This window comes from Myotis myotis, unplaced genomic scaffold (assembly GCF_014108235.1).
Source record: "Myotis myotis isolate mMyoMyo1 unplaced genomic scaffold, mMyoMyo1.p scaffold_m19_p_2, whole genome shotgun sequence".
Lineage (NCBI taxonomy): Eukaryota > Metazoa > Chordata > Mammalia > Chiroptera > Vespertilionidae > Myotis > Myotis myotis.
In genome coordinates this window covers 189,698,950-189,725,430 of record NW_023416324.1, presented here as the reverse complement: position 1 = coordinate 189,725,430, position 26,481 = coordinate 189,698,950, and the positions used below count along the sequence as shown (strand labels likewise).

Sequence of the window (26,481 nt, the reverse complement as noted above, 5' to 3'; positions counted from 1 at the left end):
CTGTTATGAATCATGATATAAATATCTGATATGCAGGATGGTCTTAGGCGACCCCTGTGAAAGGGTCATTCGACCGCCAAAGGGGTCGCGACCCACAGGTTGAGAACCGCTGCAACAGCTAAAGCTAACAAAGTACCATGAACTTTGAGTGAGGATGGCTCTAACCATGGACACACTTAGGAAAAATGAACAATGGGATATGCTTTAACCAACAGTATACGGACCTGAAGACTCACTTTGTCCTATCTTGAGTGCTAGTTTTCAATTCTTTTTGTTTGTTTGTTTTAAGACATCTGGTTGATGTTTAGAGAGAGAAGAAGGGAGAGAGAGAGAAACATCAATGTGAAAGTGAAACATCCATGGACTGCCTCCTGCATGCTCCCTAGAGGATCAAGCCAGAAACCTGGACATGTGCCCTGACTGGGAATCAAACCAGGAGCCTTGAAGTGCACAGGAGATGATGCCCAACAACTGATCCACACCCAGCCAGGGCTAGTTTTCAATTCTTAATGACCATAACCAACAAGTACTACCGTTTTCTGAAACTTCTCCCTTCCAACTCATCCCCTTTAGTGAATTACAGTAAATTTATTCACTAGATATGGTCCTTTGCCATGCAAGTTAGTGCATGTAGCTTTGCAATTTTTAAGTTATAAAAATAATACAATTTGGCTGTTGAAAGTAGAAATAGTTATTTTTTTTCCAATTGAACAATTTTCCTATAAAAAATGAACCATTTTTACTAATATTTCTGGGTCCAGCCAGGTTTTCTATCCCAGATGTACATGATTTCTGACTGTAGACTTCTGTTCATCTACATTTTTTTTTGGAGTTATAGGAAGAGTAATTTATACACATACATGTTTAGGGAGGTGTAAAAGAGTGGGGAGTTTCAAATGGGCAAGAGTTAAAAGAATCAAGAATATAATTTGAGGATTCTAAGAATATATTACTAAAAATATAAAACAGACATGTACTGTTTTGCTCTTTATCTCTTGGTAGCAACATTTTGTTTCTAAGTGACCAAGACTTATTTTAAGACTCCCTCCTGCTTTATGTTAAAAACAAAGGAACAGTTATTTTCTGTTTCATTTTGCAACTCATATTGACATTAAATTTGAAAATTATTTAGGAGAAACAGTATTGCAAATTATAGTACCCAGTGTTTCAAGACCTCATTCATTCTAAAAAGGTAGCCTTTCATGAGTGGTTTAGGGAAAAAATGCAACTCAAAATAGGATACAGATACTTTTTAGAAAATAAATGTTAATGTTATTTGGAAAAGAAAAAGTTTGAAGCCACAAATCATTTAAATATGCATATAATTAACTGTCACATTTTATACTGTGAAATTTAATTAAACATGTTCTAGCCTTTTGGGTTTTGGAATGCTAGGTACAATGCTAAGTGATAGATGTGAGAAATCGATATTATCCTTCTGGCATTTTTGTTCAGCTATATAATAGCTTCTTACTAGGTGTGTAAGAGAGCTACTGGTATTTTTTCCTTGATTTACAGGAAAATGAGCATTCTACAAAGGGTAAATCTATTAATTAGAGACCTGCACAGCTTTCTTTCTTGCTAGTGTAATCATTAAATTGATTTTTCCAGTCCATCATGTAATTGTTCCAGCGATGGAATCCTGCTTTCCATTCTTGTTCTGCTTCATCAATATTTCCTGTAAAACAGGGAATAAATTGAATTAATGTAAATTTTATCTCTGTTTCTATTAATTGAAAAATAATTTTGATTGCAGATGCCATTTTTTCCAAAATACAATGTACAGTAATTTTTTATTCTTTATTCTTTATTCTTTATTATTTATTATCAACTTTTTTTACTTCCCAAATAATTTTATTAAGTTGTTATATATTCTATAAAATGCAAATAATACATTTGCTTAAAACATATACAAAATACAAATATTTATAATACATAAAATGCAAAAATGAGTTTATATATTATATGCCAAATTATAATATATTACATGTGTTTGTTTTTGTTTCTAAAAAGATAAAGATAATATTCTTTTCTTGAGTCTCCTACTCATAAAAAAAAATTTTATTTAATGCATCTTCCTTACATATGTAATTATACTCCAGAATATTATTCTTAATGAAAGTGTTTATATAACAATACTTATTTCCATACAGATAACTTTGCAATTGGCATTCTATATAGATTTTGCACTCATTCTATATCAATTATTTTATTTCCAAATAATTCTTCATCATTGAAAGCAGTTTATTAAAACTACTAGAGGCCCGGTGCACAAAAATTTGTGCACTCGGGGGAGAGAGGAGGTCACTCAGCCCAGCCTGTGCCCTCTCGCAGTCTGGGACCCCGCGGGAGATAATGACCTGCTGGCTTAGGCCCACGCCCAGGTGGCAGAGGGCAGGCCCAATCCTTAGGTGCAGCCCCTGGTCAGGCTCAAAGCAGGGCCGATTGGGGAGTTGGGGCGTCACCCCCTGTCATGCACAGAGCAGGGCGGATCAGGAGGTTGTGATGCCACCCTCAATCATGCTCAGGGTAGGGCCGACTGGGGGGTTGGGGCGCCGCCCCTTGTCACATTCAAGGCAGGGTCGATGGGGAGGTTGCAGCGCCACCCCCTGTCATGCACAGAGCAGGGCCCATCAGGGGGTTGAGGAGCTCCCCCCTGTCACGCACAAAGCAGGGCCCATCAGGTGGTTGGGGAGCTCCCCCCTGTCATGCACAGAACAGGGCCGATCAGGGGGTTGGGGCACCGCCACTGTCACACTCAGGGCAGGGCCAATGGTGAGGTTATGGCCCTACCCTGTCACACACAGAGCAGGGCCCGTGGGGGGGGAGGGTGTTTGGGGCGCTGCACCCTGTCACACACAAAGCTGCAAGGCAATCAGGGGGTTGGGGAGCTCCCCCCTATCAGGCACAGAGCAGGGCTGATCAGGGGGTTGGGGTGCCTTCCCCTGTCACGAACAGAGCAGGGCGGATCGGGAGGTTGTGGCCCCGCCCCCTGTCACACACAGAGCCGCAGGGTGATTCAGGGGGTTTGGTCGCTGCCCCCTGTCACGCTGATCCCTGTGCCGGGAGGCCTCGCGGCTCCACTGATCCCGGTGCTGGGAGGCCTCGCTGCTCCGCTGATTCTGGTGCTGGGTTGCCGGGAGCCGCATATTATTACCCTTTTACTATATAGGATAGAGGCCTGGTGCACGTGTGGGGGCCTGCTGGTTTGCCCTGAAGGGTGTCCTGGATCAGGGTGGGGGTCCCCACTGGGGTGCCTGGCCAGCCTGGATGAGAGGATGATGGCTGTTTGCAGCTGGTCACATCTCCTTCAGGGTTGGGGTCCCCACTGGGGTGCCTGGCCAGTCTGGGTGAGGAGCTGAGAGCCATTTTCAGGCTGACAGTTGACTGAAGCTCCCACCCTGTCCTTTTTATATATATATTTTTTTTATTCTGGGCCAGCTTTAGCTCTGAGGCTTGGCTCTAGCTCTGAGGCCTCGGCTGCTGAAAGCAGGTATCTGGTTTGTTTGGGTTCTATAATTGTAACACTGTTGCGGTCCTGCTTACTCCAGCTCTGAGATCCCGGCTGGCTGAAAGCAGTTATCTGTGTTTGTTCTATAATTGAAACAATGTTGCAGTCCTGCTGGCTGAAGCCCGGCTGACTGAAAGCAGGTTTCTGGGGATCTGTTTAGCTTCTATATTTGTAACAATGTTTCTTAAACTGCAAGCTCAGAGGCCGGCAAGGCAGGCGGGGAACGTTACCTTCCTCGTCACTGAAGCTAGCAAGCCTCCTGTTCGCTTCAAGCTGCCTGGCTGCTGGCCATCACCTTGGTTGGCAGTTAATTTGCATATCGCCCTGATTAGCCAATGGGAAGGGTAGCGGAGGTACGGCTAATTACCATGTTTCTCTATTAGTAGATAGGATTATGGGAAAGCAGTTTGTTAATCGCTTTGCAAATAAGAAAGACAACTAAGATAATCTATGCTTTCTTAGTAATTTGCAAACTGCATGTATGTATCACGAAATAGGGGTATTTAAGTAAAAAATGTGAGGCAATGAACCAAATCGGTCTTTCTATGTACTACAAGAACCTTGAAATCTTGATTTATTTGAAAGTGTATTACATTAAAGAATAAAGTTTGTGAACAATAGAAACTCTTAAATTATAAACTTTTAAAATCATATATTGATGTGCTTAATATAAATAGGTATGATAAGTCTAGAAGTTGGTTTAAATCATTTAAATTTATAAGAATTTTGTACATTTGTAGTTATCTATTGTTTTAAACTTCTAGCATGCTGAGTTGGTTATTGACTTAAAAACAAAAATTTAAGTTATTTACATTTTCCTAAAAAGAATAACTTAGAATTGTTAAAATATATAATTTTCAAGTAGCAATTTAAAATAATAATTATAAATTTTGTAAGATTTTAATTTAGAAAAGACAGTTCATGTCATCTCATACTAAATTATAATACACATGGAAAAGTGTCTTGCTTTCATTCATGCTATCAATAATGGAGCACATTCAATGATTCATTTTTAGTTTGTAAAATATCAAAATATTTAAAACATTTGTATAGACATCAAATATTCTCTGGAATTTAGAATAAATCTAGGTTTGAAATGTTCATAGTGCTTGGAAAATGGACAAATATTTGAGGATTTATATTAAAAAGTCTCATTTTTATGTAAAAATGACTTTTAAAGGTCAATGACTATCATTTCTTTGTGAATAAAATAACTTTTCTAGAGTCAAAAGCATTAGAGGTGGAAGAAAGATATTAGATATCATAACCAAATTATCATTCCTATGTTATTTTTATAACTAATATGTTTTAAATATTACTTATATAAAATAAGAGCCCTATAATTCAGAAAGAGCAAAATTTTTGATATAACAAATAAATTATTGGTAATTTAGCATTTAGAATGTAAATGCTAATACTTAGAGAAAATATCCTAGCTATGATTTTTCTTTTTTATTGTTGGAATAATTCCAAATCTATTGATTCATGTACATGCAAGTTTATTTCCTTATGTGGCTAAATCAACCATCTATACAATTTAGTGTATTGAAATACTTAACTTTATATTGTACAAATGCTCTGTAAACCCAACTACATTTTTCACTTAGAAGTACTGAACATTTATTGAGACACTAAATTATAAAACATTTAATTACTTTTAACAGAATCCAGGAGAAGTGAATGCACCACAAGAAGAACATATTAAAACATTTTGAGTCCCATGACATGAATGAAAACCAAAATTAGAACTTTTTCTCTTCCTCCTTCTTCTCCTCAAAAAGGGGAATATCTATTTAAACATCTTTAGGTTTACCACCTTTGAGATGCTGATAACAACGTACTATGGTGTAAAATAAAGAAAAGAATAACAGAAAAATTAATCACTTTTCAAATAAGTTTTCCATTATTTTGCAGTGTTACCGTGAAGAATAAATGAGATGGTGTGTACATTATGAAATCAAACTCTACACACCGATTAGGAGCTACACTAATGAATTTAATGCCCTTGTCACAAAAGTGTATTCCTAACTTTGGTCTTTTTTGAATCCATGTATAGCTAGATTAATACCAGTAGTTCATAAACACATTGGCACTTTTTTTTCCCCAGGACTTTTATAATCTTTGTTTTGCCACATTGTTGTCTCACAAGGAAAAAAAAGTCAGTCTTTCTTTCCTACACACAGAGGAAGAATAATGCCATATTTTTAAAAATATATATTTTATTGATTTTTTAAAAATATATTTTATTGATTTTTTACAGAGAGGAAGGGAGAGAGATAGAGAGCTAGAAACATCTATGAGAGAGAAACATCGATCAGCTGCCTCCTGCACATCTCCCACTGGGGATGTGCCCGCAACCCAGGTACATGCCCTTGACCGGAATCGAACCTGGGACCTTTCAGTCTGCAGGCCGACGCTCTATCCACTGAGCCAAACCAATTAGGACAAGCCATATTTTGTCTTGATTAAAAAACAGTAATATTCCACTGCAGCTAGTCTATTTAGTCAAGTCTGAGGAGTTAGGAGAGAACACAGAATGTTAAGTCAACTCAGAATTGTTAATGAAGGTTAAGACTGAAGAAGAGATTAAATTGATAATGAATTGTGCTGAGTATTATGATAAAAGTATTATGTATTTTTGAGAGTTCACTGAAAATCTCTTCTTAATACTTATTTCCATACTTGTCAACCAATTATTAAAATTTCAAAGAAATTCATGGTTTTTATGGAGTGTATCAGAACTTAATAGTTGTCCTGTTATAATTTTGAGTTTGTGATGAAATAGTAGAGTGAACAGGCTAGGTTTTGTGATGATTTCATGCTTTAAACATGAAACTAAAATATTACTTGATTTAATTAAAGGTTTCCCAAAGGTTTTTTGTTGTAGTTGTTCTGTATTATTTTGTTTTTCTTTTAATAGAAATAGAAAATTCAGAATATGAAAGCAGTAAAAATTTTTTTGATTTTTTTTCCTCCAAGCCAGTTTTCACTCTAATTTTTTGGTTGCCATTCTTGCTAAATGGTTATGAAATAGCAGTACATAATTCTTCAGAGTGGTATCTCAGCTCTTACATTTATATGTGGTCTTCTTTAGTTTGGGCAAGTAATAATGTGCCATGATTTATTTAAAGACCAAAGGAGGAACCACTGGACCTAATATTTGTTTTCTATTGGGGAGATATGGAAGTCTAATATGTTTTTTTCTGTTAAATAAATGTACTCTTCCACATTTGGTGAAAAATGTTGATATCTTATTGACATTGACTGGGTCATTTCTCTCCTTTTTTCTCAAATTATTCTGATATATTATACTGTTATATTCTTCACGAAAACTCTAATTTGATAAAATTTGAAACAAATGTAGTACACTTTATTTCTTGCAGATGCATGCAGTAATAGCATAGGCAAGTACTAAATTATGGCTTGAAAGTTAAGTGCTAGAATTCATGTGTTTAAACAAGTCTTACAGATTATTTTATGTAAGAACATTTATTTCTCAAACGTAAACTATTGCCTAAGTGATACTTATAAAGCAACATCAAAAAATTAAATGTTTGAAGTTTTGCAACTAGAAAAACATAAGGTATGAGAAGAACATGTGCTTTTTGTTACTATTTTTATTAATTTGAGTACACACATTTTATTTTTTCCCTTTATTGATTAAAGAATTACATATGTGTCCTTATCCCCCCACTGTCCCCCCAACCCCCACTCATGCTCTCACCCCCCCTGGTGTCTGTGCCCATTGGTTAGGCTAATAGAACATGTACTTTTAACCTTTTTAAACCCTTCATTATTTATTATTTATAATACTAAAATAGTGCAATTTTAAATTAGTTTTGTGCATTTAAATGTATTTTTTTTAGAAATTTAGAAATACATTATTGATATTCTAAAATCACCTGTATTTAGTTAAATTTTAAAAAAATATATTTTAATGTAACTTTTTTGGAAAAATTATCTGAGAAGAATACTTAAATTATGTTTTCAAGACACATGGAATTATCCCAAGAACACATTACTAACCCAGAACAGGTATGATATTTCCCCACAGTGTTGCTCAAACTAGAAAGTTGTTCCGTACTGCATAGAGAGTGGCAGAAGCTAGCTAAAAATTAAAAATTTTTATTAAATCTGCCTTATGGCAGTTGAGTATTTAAAGGTAGAGATTTTGAAGTACATCTTCAGAAGTTGTAGATATTCAAATTTTACTTTATCCACAAATAAATTGCAAGATACCATATGTGCCTGAATCAGAATGGCTCAGTTTGGCTTATAATAAATTAGTCATTTACAATCCCACCAACCCCTCTTATTTTTTTTCTCAAATTATGAACTTCTCATTTAAAAATATTTTAAGTAAAGATTAAGACTATGTAGTGAGTGGTATGCTAAATGGTACCTCTTCTGGTCTCTTGGCAGTTTAAACGTGTTACCTCATTGTTATTCACACCCAGAGGACACAAAGGCAGCACTGTATCTCTGCCAAGGAATGCAGAAGCCCATCTCTGGATATATATTATGTCACTGAACATTTGGTAATACACAGAGTGCTGGTATATCAGAAACATTTCCCAAACAGATGGAGCACATAATTATAATTTTGGTGAGTAATGTCTGATAATCAAAAGGCATATTAAACAATCAAATACAGCTCTGAGGTGCTCATATTTGCATGAAACTAATCCCTTCCCTCTCTAAATAAGAAACTAAAAACATACTATATTGTGCTGGTTAATATGTAGTCTGAAAATTACAGTGTTATAATGAATAGAATGGTAAAGGGTAAAGGAACTGGCCAGCAATATGTCTGATGGCTGTAAGTCAATTACTTTTATTTGAGAAAATTAAGGTAGAAAATTGACTAGAAGAGCCACATGGGTTATAAACAGCTGAGCTTTTTAAACCCAGGCATTGAATGAGATATGCCATTTTTCTCACAAAATATGTGATCATTCAAGTTGGATGTTCAAGTTAATTTAGTTTTTCGCTCATGAATTTTGAAATAATATGATCACCTGAACCAATTTTCTTAGTATTTCCTTATATAAGTCTAGATAAGCACTTCCAGAAGATTAGCTAACTAATTTAGTATCTGTTTATTGTATTATGTAATATGTGTACATGTTTTTAGATAAATATCTACAAGTTCAGGATATTTAGAAATATTTGGATTGTGTTATTTTAGATGTAAGCTTTTGAGGTTTTTTTGCCTTTAGAAATCAAGGGTTGCACTACTTATCAATAAATTTGTTATTACCTATTTCTAATATAAATTATATTTCGTTATATTTTAGTTGTGTGAATTATTTATTTTATGTATAAATTTATTATCCATTGATTAATTCCATGAAGACTGGCTGAATAGCAAGTAGTGCCCTATTTTAGTTCTGCTACTATTTTATGTTCTTCTAGGGAAAAATTCCTATTTTAGTTTTCTTTATTTAACTACTAAAGTGCTGTTCATATAGTAAGCCCTCAAAACATACCCAAACTTGCTGGAAGAAAATTGTTAGTAATTAGGACTCATCAGAATCAAGTAATTATAAAGTCACAGATTAATAACATCTACATGCCTCGGATAGCCCAGCTTTTCCCCCTTTTACATAATCCACAAGCAATTATTGAACAAAATATTAAAAACACACACCTGTCATTTCCAAGACTTTGGGGAAAAATAGTGTCCAGAATCGGCATTGTTGAGCACGTAGTTTAGTATATATTTTTGGCGACTGTGTATTCAAGGTTAAATATTTTTGTTCAGTGCTTTTGAAGACAGGCCAACTTGTACTACTATTCTGGGTCCCATTTGGATTTCTAAAAAATTAAAGAAAGACATTATACCTTTACTGAAATCATTGCTAGATGAAAATATTGTTCTCAAAAACCAATAAGAGCTTTTTAAAAATTCAGGAAAATATTGTGAATTTTTTTGATGATGTCAAGCATAAATGAGCTTGGTTGAATGTTTTCAGTACCTTGAAGGACTATATTATTTAAAAATTGTTGGAAGTAAAGTCTGAAGAACTTTTTACATGCATTTCTGCATAACATGCAAGGAGAAAAATACATTTTCTTTTCAATAATGCTGTGTTTTTTAAAATATATTTTTATTGATTTCAGAGAGAAAGGGAGAGTGAGAGATAGAAACATCATTGATGAGAGAGAATCATTTACCAGCTGCCTCCTGCATGCCCCACATTGGGGATTGAGTCCCACAACACAGGCATGTGCCCTGACTGGGACTTGAACTGGGACTTCCTGGTTCAGAGGTCAACGCTCAACCACTGAGCCATGCCAGCCAGGTAATAATGCTGTGTTTTTGTTTTGTTTTCTTTTAAACATGCTCAAATGGTAGTGTCATTTTTGTTTCATCTTTTCCCCTTATCCCAGGCCTAAACTTTTCACAATTAACATTAATACCATCTATTTAATAACCGTTCCATCTATTTCATTCTATTTGTTATTCTTACTGACTGAGTCTGAGACTGGTTACACATTTCCTTATTATGTAATAGCCTCATTACTCTAGGAAACTGCCTGAAGTCTCAGTTTTAAGCTGATCTTACCTTCTTGAAGACCCGTTCACTGCTTAAAACCATTTTAATAACTCCCAGTGGGTTTAGATAAAGGTTAAACACGATGCCACTCACATTTCCAAGCTTATTTTCAGATATTCTATTCATAAGCCAACCAACAGGAATTAGGGATAGTTCCTTAGTAATATCCTCCTTTATTTTATTTCTTTGTCTTTGCCCCAGCTATTATTTCTGCTTGAAATCTTTTTATTCTCCAACATCATGTGTCTATGTCTATTAAAAACTTTCATATTCTAATTTGTGCCAATTTCTTATATCTTTTTCCGTGGTTTCTTAATCAATAACATGACTCTTTTTTAGAAATATATAGTTTTGGGTTCATTTACATCTTTGTGGCACTCAATAATGCAGTTACCTAGGTCATACAAATTGAAACTCAAAGTAGCAAACATTGCGAAAGTGGCTCCAAGTAGAAAATCCGTAGATTTTCCTTTAATATATTTTAAAGTTATAATTATGAGTCAGATATTGCTCTAGGCTCTAGAAATACAAATAATTATGGGAAACATAGTTTTCTGCAGGGAATTTATAAACAAAAATATCCATGAAAAGAAAGAATCAACAATGTATGGTAGCCTAAACCAAGTGTAAACAAGGACACAAATCATCAGAGGACTGAGCAATCACTAAGTTTGAAAAGAAGTTACCTGAAGGAGTGAGACTCCAGCTGAAGTAAGGAGAGAAAATAAGGAACTGAACCAGACAGAAAAGTTGGAAAAGCTAAAGAGAGGAAACAGACTCATAGATAGAGAGGAGGCAGGAGATTGAGCAAAAAAGAAAAATGAGAGAAATAACTCATGGACATAGAAACAGTATGGTGATTGCAGGGGGGTGGGGGGAGGAGAAGGAAGAGGAAATAGAATTAACATAAGCACAAATAATGAGTGTTCATCTTCATTCAAAGGATTCTTGGGTAGAGGAGATCCTATTAGAGTTATAGCTCTAGAATATTAGTCTTATCACATTAAGACCTCACAGTCTAGAAAAATGGTTTGGACTTTAGCTTGTAGGTATTTACTATTCTTGAGGGATTTTTGACTAAATGTTTTACTGTGAACATAACATTTTAGGATTTTTTTAAATCTGGGTGTGATATCTAGAATAATAATAAAAAAAAACTAGAAAGTAGTCACAGGTACTTTAATCATAAGCAGAAGACTAGAGTAATAAGGTTTAGGGAGTCATTCCTTTCTCTTAGATTCATTCTGCCTTAAGCAAAATCATATAAGAAAAACTCCAGTTGAATGTGCCTAAAAGTAGAACACATAAAATTCTTCATTATTTAATACCTTCTGTGAATTATCAATGGATAGAAAGTTGCGAGTAGTAATAGAATATATATATTACAATATATATACACTGTATATACAAAAGCCTACGAACCCAGTAGATTTTGGAAAGACAAGCAAGCATTTGTCCAGCATGAATATTTAGCAGTAGATTTTGCCATCAAGAACTTGTATCAAATAAGCACCATAAATTCATATTTTACCATAGAAGCAGACTATTCCACCACAAATTCAGAAGCTTTAGCAATAAATAACTTCTTGATGTAGTAGTTGACTTTATGTAGGAATTAGATGACTTAATAAGAACTATTAATAAGCGGAGGTATTCAAGCTAAACCCATATCATAACAGGATTGAAACCTCCTGCCTTAGGGTGCTTTTTGAGAGAGATCATGAAGAAAATGTCTCCAGCTCACAGATGGCACCCTTGTCTAGGTGAATTATGGAGTCTTTTCCCTTTCCTTTAAAGCTTTGGAAACTAACAACTACAGCTGCTGGAGGCTGGGTTTTAAACGAGAAGAACCATTGGTCTGATTCGGTACAGCAATTCTTATGTCCCTAAATTGCTGGCTTTCCTTCTGATTCCACTCTAATTAACTTATGGCACCATTTTAACTGCACATTCATTTATGGCTTCTGCAAATGGTGACTTAAACAGAGCCGACTTGCACTTGAGTTCAGGAGGGAGGCAGTAATGACACTGCCAGGGTTGATTTAACAAACTTTGTCCATGAAATAACTCATGACATTCCAAATTACAACTCAGCGATAATAAAATTCCTTTGCCTATGGATGCAGATGTAGTTTTCAAAAAGTGATTGAAATAGCTATTGAAGTGATGGAGCATTTTACTCTATAATTTGAAGAAATCTCCAAAGATGTTAAAACCTAACAAGGAATATAATGCTCTTCCTATCTGGATCAATTAAAAACTTTGTGAAAGATAAAATATTTTCCAGATATACACTTTTGAAACAGTATATAATTTTAATCTCAAGATTATAGATGCAGTAAACATCTTGACATCACAATTTTTCAAAAAAGTTATCTTCTTGTCACAAAAGGAAGGTTTTAAAGTGATGATACCTAAAATTTTCCTTGAAGAGTAATTTTTGCTTTATTTTCACTATTATATTCTTTTTGTACTTTGTGGTATATGAAAGTAGTATAAAGATCATTAATTATACTTTTCTTCTTATGTAGGTTTGACAAGTTTTAAATTTTCTCTTGTTTAACCAAAAAAAAGGGCAGATTATCTTTGCAACTTCTGTGTTTCAGGAAATTACCTGCTTGTCATTGAAATGTGAGCCCAGATTTGACAATTCACTTCATAAAGAGATTTTTTTAGTGACATTAATTGACTCAGGGTGCCTTTTATGAAGTAGTATGTATTAAGCTCCATACATAAAGTGTTCTGATGCTTATATATCCTGATATTACCTATCAAAATTAACACTAAAATTAAGATTGTTTTTGACTAAGAAATCAGATACAGCAATGTATATGTAGGCTATACAGTTATTTTATTTTAAGTGAATATGTTTCAGTATGCTTTACAATCTAATAAAATAAACACATAATTAATGGTTGTAAATTGAAAGACCACCTATATATTCTACTGTCTGTCATAAGAGGGCTAAGGAGTAACAGTTTATATTGGATGATATCTTAAAAATACAAATATCAATGGATTCATATTCTACGTCATATTACACGTCAATCAAATTGTATTTTAGTTTAAAGAGTAGAATGGCTATAAGAGAATCTGAATATAGAAAAAAAATCAATCCTTGATTCAACAAATATAATTGAGTGCATACTATGTCAAGCTTCTTTAAGTCACAGAAGATTAACAAAGGCAAATTTGACAGAAATTCCTTCCTCTTGCAGTTTTCATTCTTTGAGGAAGAAAAACAATAAACAAGATAAATAGGGGAAATATGTTAGACAGTAATAGCTGCTAGAGAAAATAAAATGGGGAATAAGAATAATATGAAATGACCAGTAAGTATCAGTGGGGATGGGCATTGGTGAGGGTGTGTGTAATAATGAATTTGATTGGACAATGCCCACAGTTCCTGTGAGATAACATCTAAAACTTTGGAATTTCCCACCAATACTGATTATTTATGCTAACAAAGTGACTCATGGTGGGAACCTGATGATTTTTGATAATGACATCATTCAAGGTGGGGCTACTCAGGATTAGAATCTCAGGGAAGGCATGGCTATGGCTAAAAGACATGCATATGATTAGAGAGGTTGAGACTTTGAACCACATGATACTAGCCTGACTTCCAGAAAAGAGAGGGGGCTGAAGATTGATTTCAGCCATATAGCCTATAAGTTAATCATTCATGCCTACATAATGAAACTCCAATAAAACCCTGAGCCTCAAGCTCAAATGAGCTTCCTGGGTTGGTGATACACTAAGGCAGCGGTTCTCAACCTGTGGGTTGCGACCCCTTTGGGGATCGAACAACCCTTTCACAGGGGTCACCTAAGACCATCGGAAAACACATATATAATTACATATTGTTTTTGTGCTTAATCACTATGCTTTAATTATGTTCAATTTGTAACAATGAATTTGAGGTCACCATAACATGAGGAACTGTATTAAAGGGTCCCGGCATTAGGAAGGTTGAGAACTACTGCTTTAAGGGCACATTACCATGATTAATGGCATGAAGTAATGCATCTCCAAGTATACAGAAGCTTTGCTTTTGGAAAACTGTCGGTACCAGGTCCTGTTCCAGGTATCTTTTTCTTTGGTTCTGATGTATATCCTTTTGTTATATTAAAATCATTGCCAAAACTGGTTTGGCTCAGTGGATAGAGCGTCGGCTTGCGGACTGAAAGGTCCCAGGTTCGATTCCGGTCAAGGGCATGTACCTGGGTTGCGGGCACATCCCCAGTAGGAGATGTGCAGGAGGCAGCTGATCGATGTTTCTCTCTCATCGACATTTCTAACTCTCTATCTCTCTTCCTTCCTCTCTGTAAAAAATCAATAAAATATATTTAAAAAAAAAATAAATAAATAAATAAATAAATAAATAAAATCATAATTATACTTATAGCACTTTCCTGAGTTCTGTGTGTCGTTCTAACAAATTATCAAATTTTATGGAGTCCACAAGGGCCTTAAATTTGTATCTGGCTTGTCTGAACTGAGTGTGGCCTGGGGACCCTAAACGTGCAACTGGTGCCAGAAATCTTGGGTCAACTTGGAAGTGTGAAGGACTGAGTCCTTAACGTTTACTTACGCTAACTGGGTAAGAAAAGGCTGCAATATTGGATAAGAAAGGGACTTTAAATGAAGACTTAAAAGAGTAGAGTGAGTCATGCAGGGTTTTTTTGGAGGAAGAACATTTCAACAGAAGTAATAGAAAGCAAAGGCTATGAGACAGATGGTTGCCTGGAGTTTTCTAATAAAGAAGTAGGAGAGTGCGGCTAGGGTAGAGACAGCTAGGGAGGAAGTAGGGGTGAGGTTAGAGAGATGACAGGAGAGACACATTATTTAGTGACCTGTGGGTCTTTATAAGCTTTTTACATCCATCTACTCTCAGTGAAAGAATAATTAATTGGAGGATTTGCACAAACAAAGGACAAGGTCTCACATTTCCTCAAAGTTCATCTGGCTGCAGTTCTGGGAATAGACTACAAGGAATCCAAGGCCAGAAGCAGAGGCCCATTAGGAAACTACTGGAATAACCTAGGTTAGAGATGATGGTTGCTTGAACCAGGGAGGTAGTAGTAGAAACTCAGAGAAATTGTCAGATCTTGAATATATTTTAAAGATACAGCCCTTACAATCAACTGGCCAATAGATTAGATACAGAAAAAAATGAGAACAGTCAAAGATGATGCTAAGGATTCTGGCCTGAAAAATTTGTAGGGATGAATGGAGTTGTCATTACCAAGATAGGAAATGCTGCAAGAAGTGCCTGTGAGGAGGAAAATGTCAAGCATTCAGCTCTTTATATGTTAATTTGTGATTCAAATAGAGACAATAGCTAAGCAATTGGAATTTGGTGTTGGTTAATCTTTATTTCATTGAGGGAATCTATGCATTCTAAATGGGTTTTTAAGGCAGTATTCCTCCACGAGCACTAAACATGTGATCAATTTATAAATTTCAATACAGCAATTAAATTTAAAAATAATATAAGTAATGCAATAAATTATTTCATAGAATATATAACACCTGTCCCCATCCAGATTGTAGCCCCTTGCCCTATGCTTTTCCTATCATATCTTCAAATAGGTCTTCTTGATGTCCATATCTTCAAACAGGCCTTCTTGATATCTCAGTTAAAATACTCAGTCTCTGTTCTCATATTAAAATTTATTTTAACTGTGTTTTTTTTTTCTTCTCTTATTAGAGAGAGCTATGGTCTAAGCCCTCCCAGTAGTTGATGGTATTACAAGCTGAAACTTTTGGGAGATGTGTGAGTCCTGAGGGCAGAGCCCTTATAAATAAGATGAGTGCCTTTATTGAAGAGGCTCCAGGGGGATCCCTTGCCCCTTTTACCACATGAAGACAAAATGAGAAGAAACCAGCTATGAATCAAGATGGCCCTCACAAGAAGTTGACCATGATATCCTGGTCTTGGACTTCCAGACTCCAGAACTGTGAGTAATAAATTGTGGTTGCTTATAAGCTACCAGGGCTGTAGAATTTTGTGATAGCAACCTGAATGGACCGTGACAGAGAGTAAGTTCCATGTAAACCATCATTTGATTGCTTTGTTTACAACCTGGTACTGTGTCTGATTTATAGTATTTTGCAAGAAATATGACTAAAATAAATAAGAAATATCCTAACTGGTACTCAAGTTATCTCATTTTCCATTATAGTAAATGTTCACATTTAAAGACTATCACCACATAGAAAATCATATTTCACAATCATTTATTCAATTTCAGGAAAATCAGCATTCTGAGTCAAATAATGTAAACTTTTGTTTCAAGTAAGTTTTTATATGACTATAAGACATTATGGGACAGTTTTAACATGCGCTTTACATATAAACTCTTTTTTAAGTGTATTTTCTTTATTGATTAAAGTATTACATATAAGGTATTACATATAAACTCTTTTTTTTCAATGTTAGTTTAAAATTTAAATGAAACTAATTGATAACATGACATATAACCTGTGCCTAAAAGATCCACACATAAAAAAGTAAGATGTGCAGATTTAGTTACCTTAGAAAACATTAGGAACAAATAGACCAAAAATGAGCAAAAATAAAATAAAAAGGAGATACTGAGTTAGTATCAGGAATAGCAGTAACAGCCATAAATAAAAAAATTCACAAGTTACTTCTATTGTTTTGACATATTTAAATAAAACAATTTGCATATAGTAAACAAACTACTCTTTATAGTTAAGTATGAGATTATGAACATGAATTCATAACATAATCTATTTTGGAAAATATGGAGACAAGTAAAATAGTGACACTAATAAACAGAAAAAGATAAATAAGATAATATTTTCTCTAAGATCATATTCTCTGCTTCATTTTGCATACATAAAACTCCTTAGGATAAATAGAGACATTAAACAGTAGTTTTTTTTATTGCTTCTAGAGGAATATTTTGTGACTGCAATATATTTATGAATTGATCAAGTTCAATGACTGATTTTGTTTGTGTCCTAAAATCTATGCAATCTTTAAAACTGACCCAAAGAGAGCTTCCCTAAATTAAATTATTAATAAAAATATTTAATTTTATTATATAACCAACCAAAATGTGTTTAATACCCATAGAATTCTATTAAAGCAATTTAGTATTAATTCCTGAATGTATTTCCAATAAATTATTCATACTGGCTCCATTTTAATCTACAAGGCTAATCCTAGGTTGATTGATTAGTTCTATAAAACTTGTTATACAGAACTTCATGGCTTTTTACAGGCTTATAAGATTTATTTTTAAAGATAAATGAAATAATTTAAATGACTTTTCTTTGCATACATACTCACATACACATAAGCATGCCCATTTCTGTTTACCTGGGTCTTATATATCATATATATATAGTGTGTGTATATATATATATATATATATATATATATATATATATATATATATAGTGTGTATATATATATATATATATATATATGTACATATTCTGCAACTTGAATATTAAGGATACCAAAAACATTTGAACAAATATAATTTACATAAAAATTTACTTTGTCATAACATGCTATTACAACTCACTATAAGGGTGTCAAATTATATAAATAATGACTACATTTTGAGCATTTTGCACGCCCAACATCCATTATAAGCCTAAAAAGGAAGTTCAGAAATGTTTGTTTAAATGAAATGTTTGTTTAAATGAGAACTAAGTGAATAGCCTTCAGAACTTTGGATATATTTTGTATTAACTAAGTAAGTATCGGCTATAATATATTAATTTTCATAGCATGAGAAGAGAGAAATTCACTTTATTCTCGTTATGTTAAGATGGAAAGAATGTCTTGAAAACATTCATCTTCTAAGATTAAAAACTTGAAAACTCACATTGACTCTTCAAGTGCCTTAAGATATAATAATACTGCATGTGACTTCAAAGCCCTATGTCAGCTGGTGAGGAATGACACTATGCATAAGTTTCTCCTAAGCCTGTTCACGGATTGAAACACAACTCTTTTCAAGGTTTACTTGTGCCCCCCATCTAGACTTGCTGGAGTTTGTTAGGGAGGTTTTCTGACTGTACTGTTTTCCCTCTGGATGTAACAAAGGAAAAAATATCAGTTACTAAAGCAACATGGAGTGTATAATAACGTAGCTGTGCATTGAGAATTCTTTATAAATGGATTACTTGCAATTTAGGTTATATTTAATGCAAATATCTAAATCTAGTTCATTTTTGTTACTTGCTTCCTCCCATCTCCTGACATTTCCATTGCAAACTACAGAAATGAAGGAAGTAATTATTGAAGAACAATTCCCTAGGTTCATTATTTCCTCCTTACATCAACAAGTTTGTTTTTCTAAGAAGGAATCTGGGTACCTGAGGAGCAGGATTGTATTACTACACCAGGGAAGTTTGCAATAATTCAGAAATTCTCTAACACTGACTTCTTGAATCTAAATATGCTGTAGAAATAGAGTTCATGATCAATGCGGTTATTAATCCTAACTAATAGATTGGGATACATTCTCAGCTTCTTCACAGAGAAATAGGAATATAGATTTTTATGATAGAAAGAGAAAGGAAGGGAAGGGAAGACCAGAATCCCAAAGGAAATATATAAACTGTATGATCTTGTTATCAATTTTGCTCAAAAGACAAAATACATCAATGGGCTAACCTTCTCGGGAAGGAAAAAAAAATGAGGAAGATTTATTTTCACTCAACACTAATGAAAAGGAACAAATTACATTTTAGTTTAAAATATAGCTTTAGAAAGATGAGTTATATTTAGCAGCATATCATCTTCCAACTTAAGAATAATTAGCAACTGTAATAACTAGTGGCATACCGAATATGGGGTAAGATCTCAGCACTAGCTATAAGCTAAGGCCTGTTATAATATAGCTAGACATGTGCTATGAAACTGGATGCCTGGGGAGGTAGGAAGAAACATCCAGTCTGAAGAATGATCTAAAAAAAATAAAGCTACATATAGCATATAGCTTAAAATCCTTAAGTGTTTCGTATCAGGAACTTGTCTAATAATTTAAAAAAATTATTATGATCACCTAACAAAAAAACCTGGCACAAGTTGTCAGTCAGTGTTGTTAAATTCAATCACATTTAAAGGGAAAGTATAAGGAGTAAAAAAAAAAAAAATGACATACACATACAGGATTTTCCTTTTAATACAAATCTAAACCCTCCAATACATTTTCACCTTTGCTGAGATGTGACATTTTCCCCCTTAAATTTAGACCTAGAAATCAAATGCCATTTAAAACACTTTTTTTCTATGTTTTATTAGAACATTTAAATCTTAATTAGTATGCAAAAGAGGTTTTTGTACTTAACCCACTCTCCTAAACACTTAATTCACTACAGTAGTTGGACAGAGCCATGCAAACAAATTGAATCCCAGGGCACACATTTAGCAATTAAGTTACATGGTACAGCTTCAATTGTTCATCCGTTGAAAGGGAAAAAGGTTTTCAGACAAAAGATCTCAAAGATCTTTACTATACAGTTGGTATGGTGGGTAAACAAAGCTTTCATGGTCTGGAAAATAACTCTCTTCTTTCCCCTGAATTTTTGGGGGCAGAAGCATTTGCTTAAATTAGCGGGAGAATTAAAGAGGAATACTAGGTGATGTTTAGCCTCCTCGAGCTTTCCAGAAAGTGAACTGGCCTGAATATTAAATTGACCTAGAGAGAAGCAGGTACCATTCTTCCCTTTCCCTTCCTTCCTTCCTTCCTTCCTTTCTTCCTTCCTTCCTTCCTTCCTTCCTTCCTTCCTTCCTTCCTTCCTTCCTTCCTTCCTTCCCTCCTTCCTTCTTATCTTCCTTTCTTCCATCCTTCCTAATGTGGTGTGTGTGTGTGTGTGTGTGTGTGTGTGTGTGTGTGTGTGTGTAATTTCTTTTAAATCCTCCCTCCTTGGCAACTTTCTTTCCTTCCATATTTTCTCTTTTATTATAAGTGTAGTAAATGCATCCAGATATCTTGCCTAATTTCTAAATGTGAAGATGATTATATTTATACCATATTTTTTTTCTAGTGGCAGCAGAACTACTGCTATTGTTTTGTTTGTACCTAATTTTGTTTTCTTTGTGTCTGTAGAGCAACTAATATCATTGGGATGCAATCACATGAATCCCAGAGGGGCTATAGAAAGTTCAAATTCAGGTCCACATAATGATACCAGAGCACTATGTTAATAAAGGGGCCGACAGCATTAGCTATGGACAGGGAAATAATCCCAAACTTGAAACCAAGTAGTTTCTTTTTTGAGTCCTCCAAATTCTATCAGTTTAGTTCTTATTCATGTCGGTTTGTTAGTCTGTGCGATGAAGTTTATGGCAGCAAGCCCACAGTTTCAGGAATGAGCTTAGGAAATGCCAAAAAAAAAAAAGTAGTCCTGGAAACTTAGTGTTATAGTAGCATGTAAGAGTCTTAAAATAGCTTGATTTTAAGGGAACATTTGAATATCACAGGGGACTTGGGAAAGCAAATGCTCTAAGAAAATTATACAAAGCCTTAAATTATTGCAACTTTTTTCTTCAATGGGTAGTTTGAGCTTATCAGATAGTTTTTTTGAATTCAAAGTTATTTCTCTTCTATCACTATTCACTGGAAGTCCCTATAATTGACTTATCACCTCTTTTAGACTGGAAAATCCCACGAGAGCAGACAGCATGCCTGTTTTTATTCCCACAACCCAGCGCAGCCAGTGCTCAATAAACGCTGCTTGGTAAAGGTTTTACCTACCAGGAGGGGCTTACTGAAGTAAGGAAACCATTGCACTGATGGTATTTGAACATAGTGTAATTTTATTTATAAATATATAAGTGCAAAAACCTTCAGTGTTGCAGAAAAATATTTAGCTAATACAATGAATATACTGCAAACTAAATTTTAAAGAATATCTATGCATAAATTATTTTTATATTTACAAAACACTACTTCTAGAGAAAGTAAGGTGAAAGAAATTAATGTGCCATATTAAGGAACAGAGATAGCAGTGACACTATTTTTGGAGGAACCTATTAGCACAACAAATATGTTTGCTACTTACTACATAAAATGCCATGTTATTTTCCAATAGTTCTATTATATTACTTGAACAATAGGTACTGAATTAAAAATTATCCTATATTTTTCATATTGATGTTCCATTTAAGCCTTGAATTATTACTTATTGAAGCATCATATTTTGTTAGCATATAGTTAAAAATATTTTCTAATCAAAGATTTCCATTTCTTACATTGTTTCAGTTAACTATTTTCTGGATATTTTCCTAGGTTTCCTACTGTTATATAATTTTTATTTTTAGTGCAAATATAAATAGTATGTCCTTCAAATAAAGTTGAAGTTTTCTTGATGTAATATTGTCTAATCTCCTATTCAGTACTTTATTCTCTCTAGGGTATCTGCATAAAGCTATTCTAGCTTCTGATTGCTCACTTTCAATAATGCAAAATGTGTTACATCTGGACAAGGTCATTCTAATTTCAGGCAACTTTATTCATTACTAACTCTAGTTGATAGAACAGACCTACATTCAGGTCCTACTAGGATTTTAGGCACTGGGGGTATTTCTTATTCTTTCTCAAAGGGAACTTTTTTATATTAAGCTAAAAACTGTTACCCAAAGGTTCTCTGGTTTATGCCCACATAGGATATGTAGAGTATATATCTAACCTCTCTTTTATGACACACTTTTTGTTTCACTTGAAATCTGGTACAAAGCTAGATACATTATCACCCTCACGCAAGCACTTTTTTTTTTTGTCCTACAGACTAAAGATAACCCCTTCATTTGTGAGACAATGAGGTTATTCTATCTGGAGAGGTATCACATCCTAGCTAGTATTCTGCTGAATTGTTTTGAATCCATAATAAAATGTTGAACGTATTTTTTTCAGAAAGCTGTTTGTTATTCGGTCATTGAATTGTATTGCCTAGTGTGTACCAGGAACTCATCTATGTGCAAAGGATATGGCAATGAAGAGAACTGATAAGGTCCCTGACCTCAGAGATCCGTCCATTTAATCTGTAGAGATAGAACATATAAACAGTGTAATAAATAGTTAAAAATTCAGATGGTAATATTGTCTAGGAAGGAAGACAAGAGGTATAACCAAATATCTGTAAATAGCACGGGATGATTCATAACTGGCTGTTGAGTCATAAAAAATTGCTGTGAGAGGAACTGAAGAGGGTGGTGAAAGCAAGCCTGACTTCCTGCCCTGCATCTTGGCTACAGCTTTCTGGCTTTTACCAAGAAAGAGAAATATGAGAAGGAGGAATGGAACACACTTTGCAGTTCTCATAGATTCTAAATACAGGGCAGGCATTTCTTCCAGATTCTTCTCTTGTGAAAGTGATGCTTGTGACTTCCGAATGACTTATTAATGGCACCTAAGTCAGTCACAAAATTTTACTTCTTATGTCCAGGGCAGATGCACCATAATAAAAACTACAAAGATAAGTATTCACCACTGGGAAGTATGTTTTAATAACTTATTAATTTAAAGACAGTGTTCCCGGGAAACTATTTTATGGATTTTAGACAAAAGTATATAAGGTGATGCTGAAGAACTGAAAGTATTGTTTCCATTAAATTGTATGCTGTTTTATGGTGAGAGCTACATAAATACTTATCTTGTTATGATCAGATATATTTTCACCATTTAAAATAAATATATAACTATGAAACTTAAAGTAGAATTCTGGAATATAATATATAAAATTAATAAATATATTTTTTGAAATTACAAATCTGAAAATGTCCTCAATCTGATAAGTAAAATAAAGTTTATTTCCTATATAGAGAATAGTAGTTGTATAAAGATAAGCAGTATTCCTACAACATAGTCATTTTATGTTTAAAGTGTGTGTGTTTTCTGACACTAGGAGCTTGAAAGCATTACTTCAAGGTACTGTACTTTAAAAACAATTTTAATGTCAATAAATGAAGTAGGAAAAGTATTTATTAAAATATTACTGGTTGTATGACCTTGGGCAATTTGCCTAAAATCATCAACCACCAGTTTATTTGTAAAATAGAAACATTAATGCATTTTACATAGAGTGATTATAAAGTATACATACAATATATATTGCTGAATGTTTAGAGCTATGATGGATCTCACTGAAATATTTAATATATGGAAGCTATGAATATGAAGAGAATGACAGAGCGATAATGAAGATTGTAAGGAATAGTCCATCCTGGCTGTTGCTTTCAAGCTTTCCACAGGAGGATACATATCATTGGATATGTTTTCCCAATAAAGCTGTGAGGTAGGTTTTATTAGGGAAATAGAGACACAGATGAATTAATTACTTTGGCAACTACGTGTAAACAGGGGCTTCAAAATTAAGTACATCTTCCTCTACCCGCCATGCTCTTGCTTTTTTTAATTTTTGTTTTATTGCTTAAAATATTACAAAATGTAGTACATATGTCTCCTTTTTTTCCCCCTTGACCTTCCCCCGGCCTCCCCGACCCTCCAGTGTCTTGTGTCCATTGGTTATGCTTAATAGTTTGTTGGAAGTTTAACAAAAGGGTTTTTTGTGGAGGTGAAAAAAAAAAAAAACTATCTAGAGACCCATATGTAAGTGTGTGCTTAGATTTTCAGTTTTTAATGTTATTTATTTCAGTATTTTTAGGATTAAAATAAAATATTATTTCATGTTTTAAAACTCTTTGTAATTTTAAAATCTTCATCCCAACTCTTTCTTCAAAGCATATTCCATTCAACGTGTATTTACCAGTAGCTTATATTATCTGTACAGTGGTGAAAATGTTTTCCATGACATGGCTTTTAAGTATGTATTTATTTTTATGTTGTATCTCTTTGCTACTAGCATTATTTTCTCTTATATTATTAATCTACTCTTTTGTCTGTGTAGTTTGAAAAAAATATTTTAGGTGCATTTCTGCTTCCTATATTACAAATCAATAATTCTCAATGGGAAGAGGGGGAAAAAAAAGAGGAACAACAAACGGTGGTGATAAGGAGACACATCTAATTAAGGGTCATATCAAATGTATTTGTAAAACTTTAAAAAATTACATGTGCCTATCTAGAGATTTTGATAAGGATACCTGTCCTGTGTCCTATCTTTCAAATCCCTGTCATTGTGACCAGAAGTCCTTGTTATTCATATATTTGTAATAAACAAGCAAAAAATCAAACTGTCATTTAGATTCTGGTTTCCCAAGGCATCACCTTAACTCAAACTTTCTGCCTCTACCCTATCCCTTGACAAATGTATCCATTCTCAGTTTTAATGATCCTTGTATGTGATGGACTCATATGTCTCCACATTTCTTCCATCAATAACACCTTGCTGGGCTCCGGCTATGAACACCTAACCACTGTGTACACACCTCTATTTATCATTCTGCTTTCCCTCAATTCTATTGGACCACATCATATTTAACCTCCGCAAAGCGCACCCTCTCTGTGTTCTGTGATTCAGTTAATGTCCTCAACCTGCTGCCAATATCACATTACATCCTGAGGGGCTGCAAAGTACATGGTTTGCAGAATCATAGGCTTTGCTACCAGACTCAACTACTGAAAACTGGTTGAACTTGAACAAAGGTATTCAACTTCTCAGAGCCCATTTATCCATATATTTTTAATAAGCGGTCTCAAGGAGACCAGGTTGGCTGGGGTATAGTAAAAGGGAGAGAATCTTAAAGGAAGTAGCCAAAGAACATGTCATATAGGCCCTTATAGATAATGATAAGAAATCTGGATTTTACCCTAGAAAAAATAAGTCATTGGAGAGCTATTATCTAGACAGTGATAAGATCTAGCCTACATTTTGAAAAGCTAACTCCAACCACAGTGAGGAGAATACATTTTAGATTCACTGCGGTGGGATCAGGGAGACTGACTGGCTATTGTAGTAAATCAGAAAAGATACATTGGTGGGTTGAATCTGAAAATCGTCTGATCTAACTTATTTTTTGTCTCTATTTTGAGGATTGAGCTAAAAGAGATTGCTAATGCGGAATAAAGAAAGTAAGGGTTTACATGTAAAAAAGTTTGGGCTTTGAGTAACTTGCAAAAGTAGAAAACATTCAGAAATATAAACAGAATTCATGAGTTTATATATAAGGTGTTGAATATCATAGAAATAGATGAGATTACCTAGGGAAAATTATAGGAAGACAATAGGGAAGAGACCTAAGAGCTAAGCTTTGGAGAGCTAGAGGTGAGATGAGAAGAATAATTCAATTATTCATTTATTCACTTACTGAACAATCACTCATTGACTATTTTGTGGCCAAAAATATGCCAGGTATACAGTTCTAAATAAAATGTACAAAAACTCCTTCTTTTGGTGGAAGAGAGCAATGATGATTAACATCAATCCGCTGAATAATATGTGCAAAGAGGGCCAAAATAAGAAGAAAAAGAAAATGTCAAGTGTATAGAGTATTGAAAAGGTAGCCCAGAGTAGCACCAATGAGAAGGTGACTTCCAAGTGACCTGACGAAAATGAATGATCTATTCAAGCAAATATCTGGAGAAGGAAACAAAGAGACCAATGAGGGAGATCCAGTGCAAAAGTTCTAATTATACTTAACATGGGAGTGTTATGGTAAGTTCAATAAATAGCAAAGAAGGAAACTAGTGTAACTAGTGTGGAATTGAGATGAAGACTAGTGAAAAAATACAGATGGGAGATGATGGTGGTTTGAACTTAAATAGTAACAGTGCAAGTGGTAAAGAGGGTTAAATTCTGGATATTTTCTAATCCATTCTATTTATTTGTCTTATGCTGTTGAGCAGACATCACATTCTTTTTTTAAAAAATCTGTTTTTATTGATTTCAGAGAGGAAGGGAGAAGGAGAGAGAGATACAAACATAAATAATGAGAGAATCATTGATCAGCTGCCTCCTGCACACCCCACACTGGGGATCAAACCCACAACCAAAGCATGCACCCTGTCCAGGAATTGAACTGTGGTCTCCTGGTTCATAGGTCAACACTCAACCATTGTGCTATACTGGCCGGGTCAGACATCACATTCTTCACCTAAGCAATTCAGTATGCACCTCCCTCCACCTTAAAAGGACATATTCCTACTTAGCCAAAACAACACTGTCGTACCTAATAAATTAAACAATTATTTCTTAATATCATCTAATGTCCAGAAAATATTTACAATATTTATATCTTTACATCTTAGATGATAAGATCTATAATGGACTTTAATAATTATAATCAGTGTGTACTCTTGAAGTGAGTCCTGGCTTGGTTATTTTTTTTAAAGGTCAAGTTAACATTATTTACTGACAAACTGGATGTGAGGAATGTTAAAAAGGGAGGCAGCGTTGATCCTTGAGGATTTTGGCATAAGCAAGTGGAAGAAGGGAGTGATTTTTAACTGAGATAGG

At 34.3% G+C, this 26,481-nt stretch overlaps 1 protein-coding gene across 2 annotated transcripts in view; it reads right to left on the bottom strand.

The window, feature by feature from the left end:
• BCHE (butyrylcholinesterase) overlaps window positions 1–26,481 on the bottom strand; it is a 58,313-nt gene that overhangs the window by 6,348 nt on the left and 25,484 nt on the right. Inside the window, exons 3-4 of one of the 2 annotated variants that reach the window (XM_036352159.1) lie at window positions 9,162–9,328; window positions 1,562–1,678 (exon numbers count right to left, since the gene is read on the bottom strand). In XM_036352159.1, the coding sequence (XP_036208052.1) occupies window positions 1,562–1,678; window positions 9,162–9,328 (284 nt within the window). Of the gene's footprint in view, window positions 1–2; window positions 1,679–9,161; window positions 9,329–26,481 lie in introns of those variants that run through there. The other variant, XM_036352158.1, reaches the window with a different exon arrangement.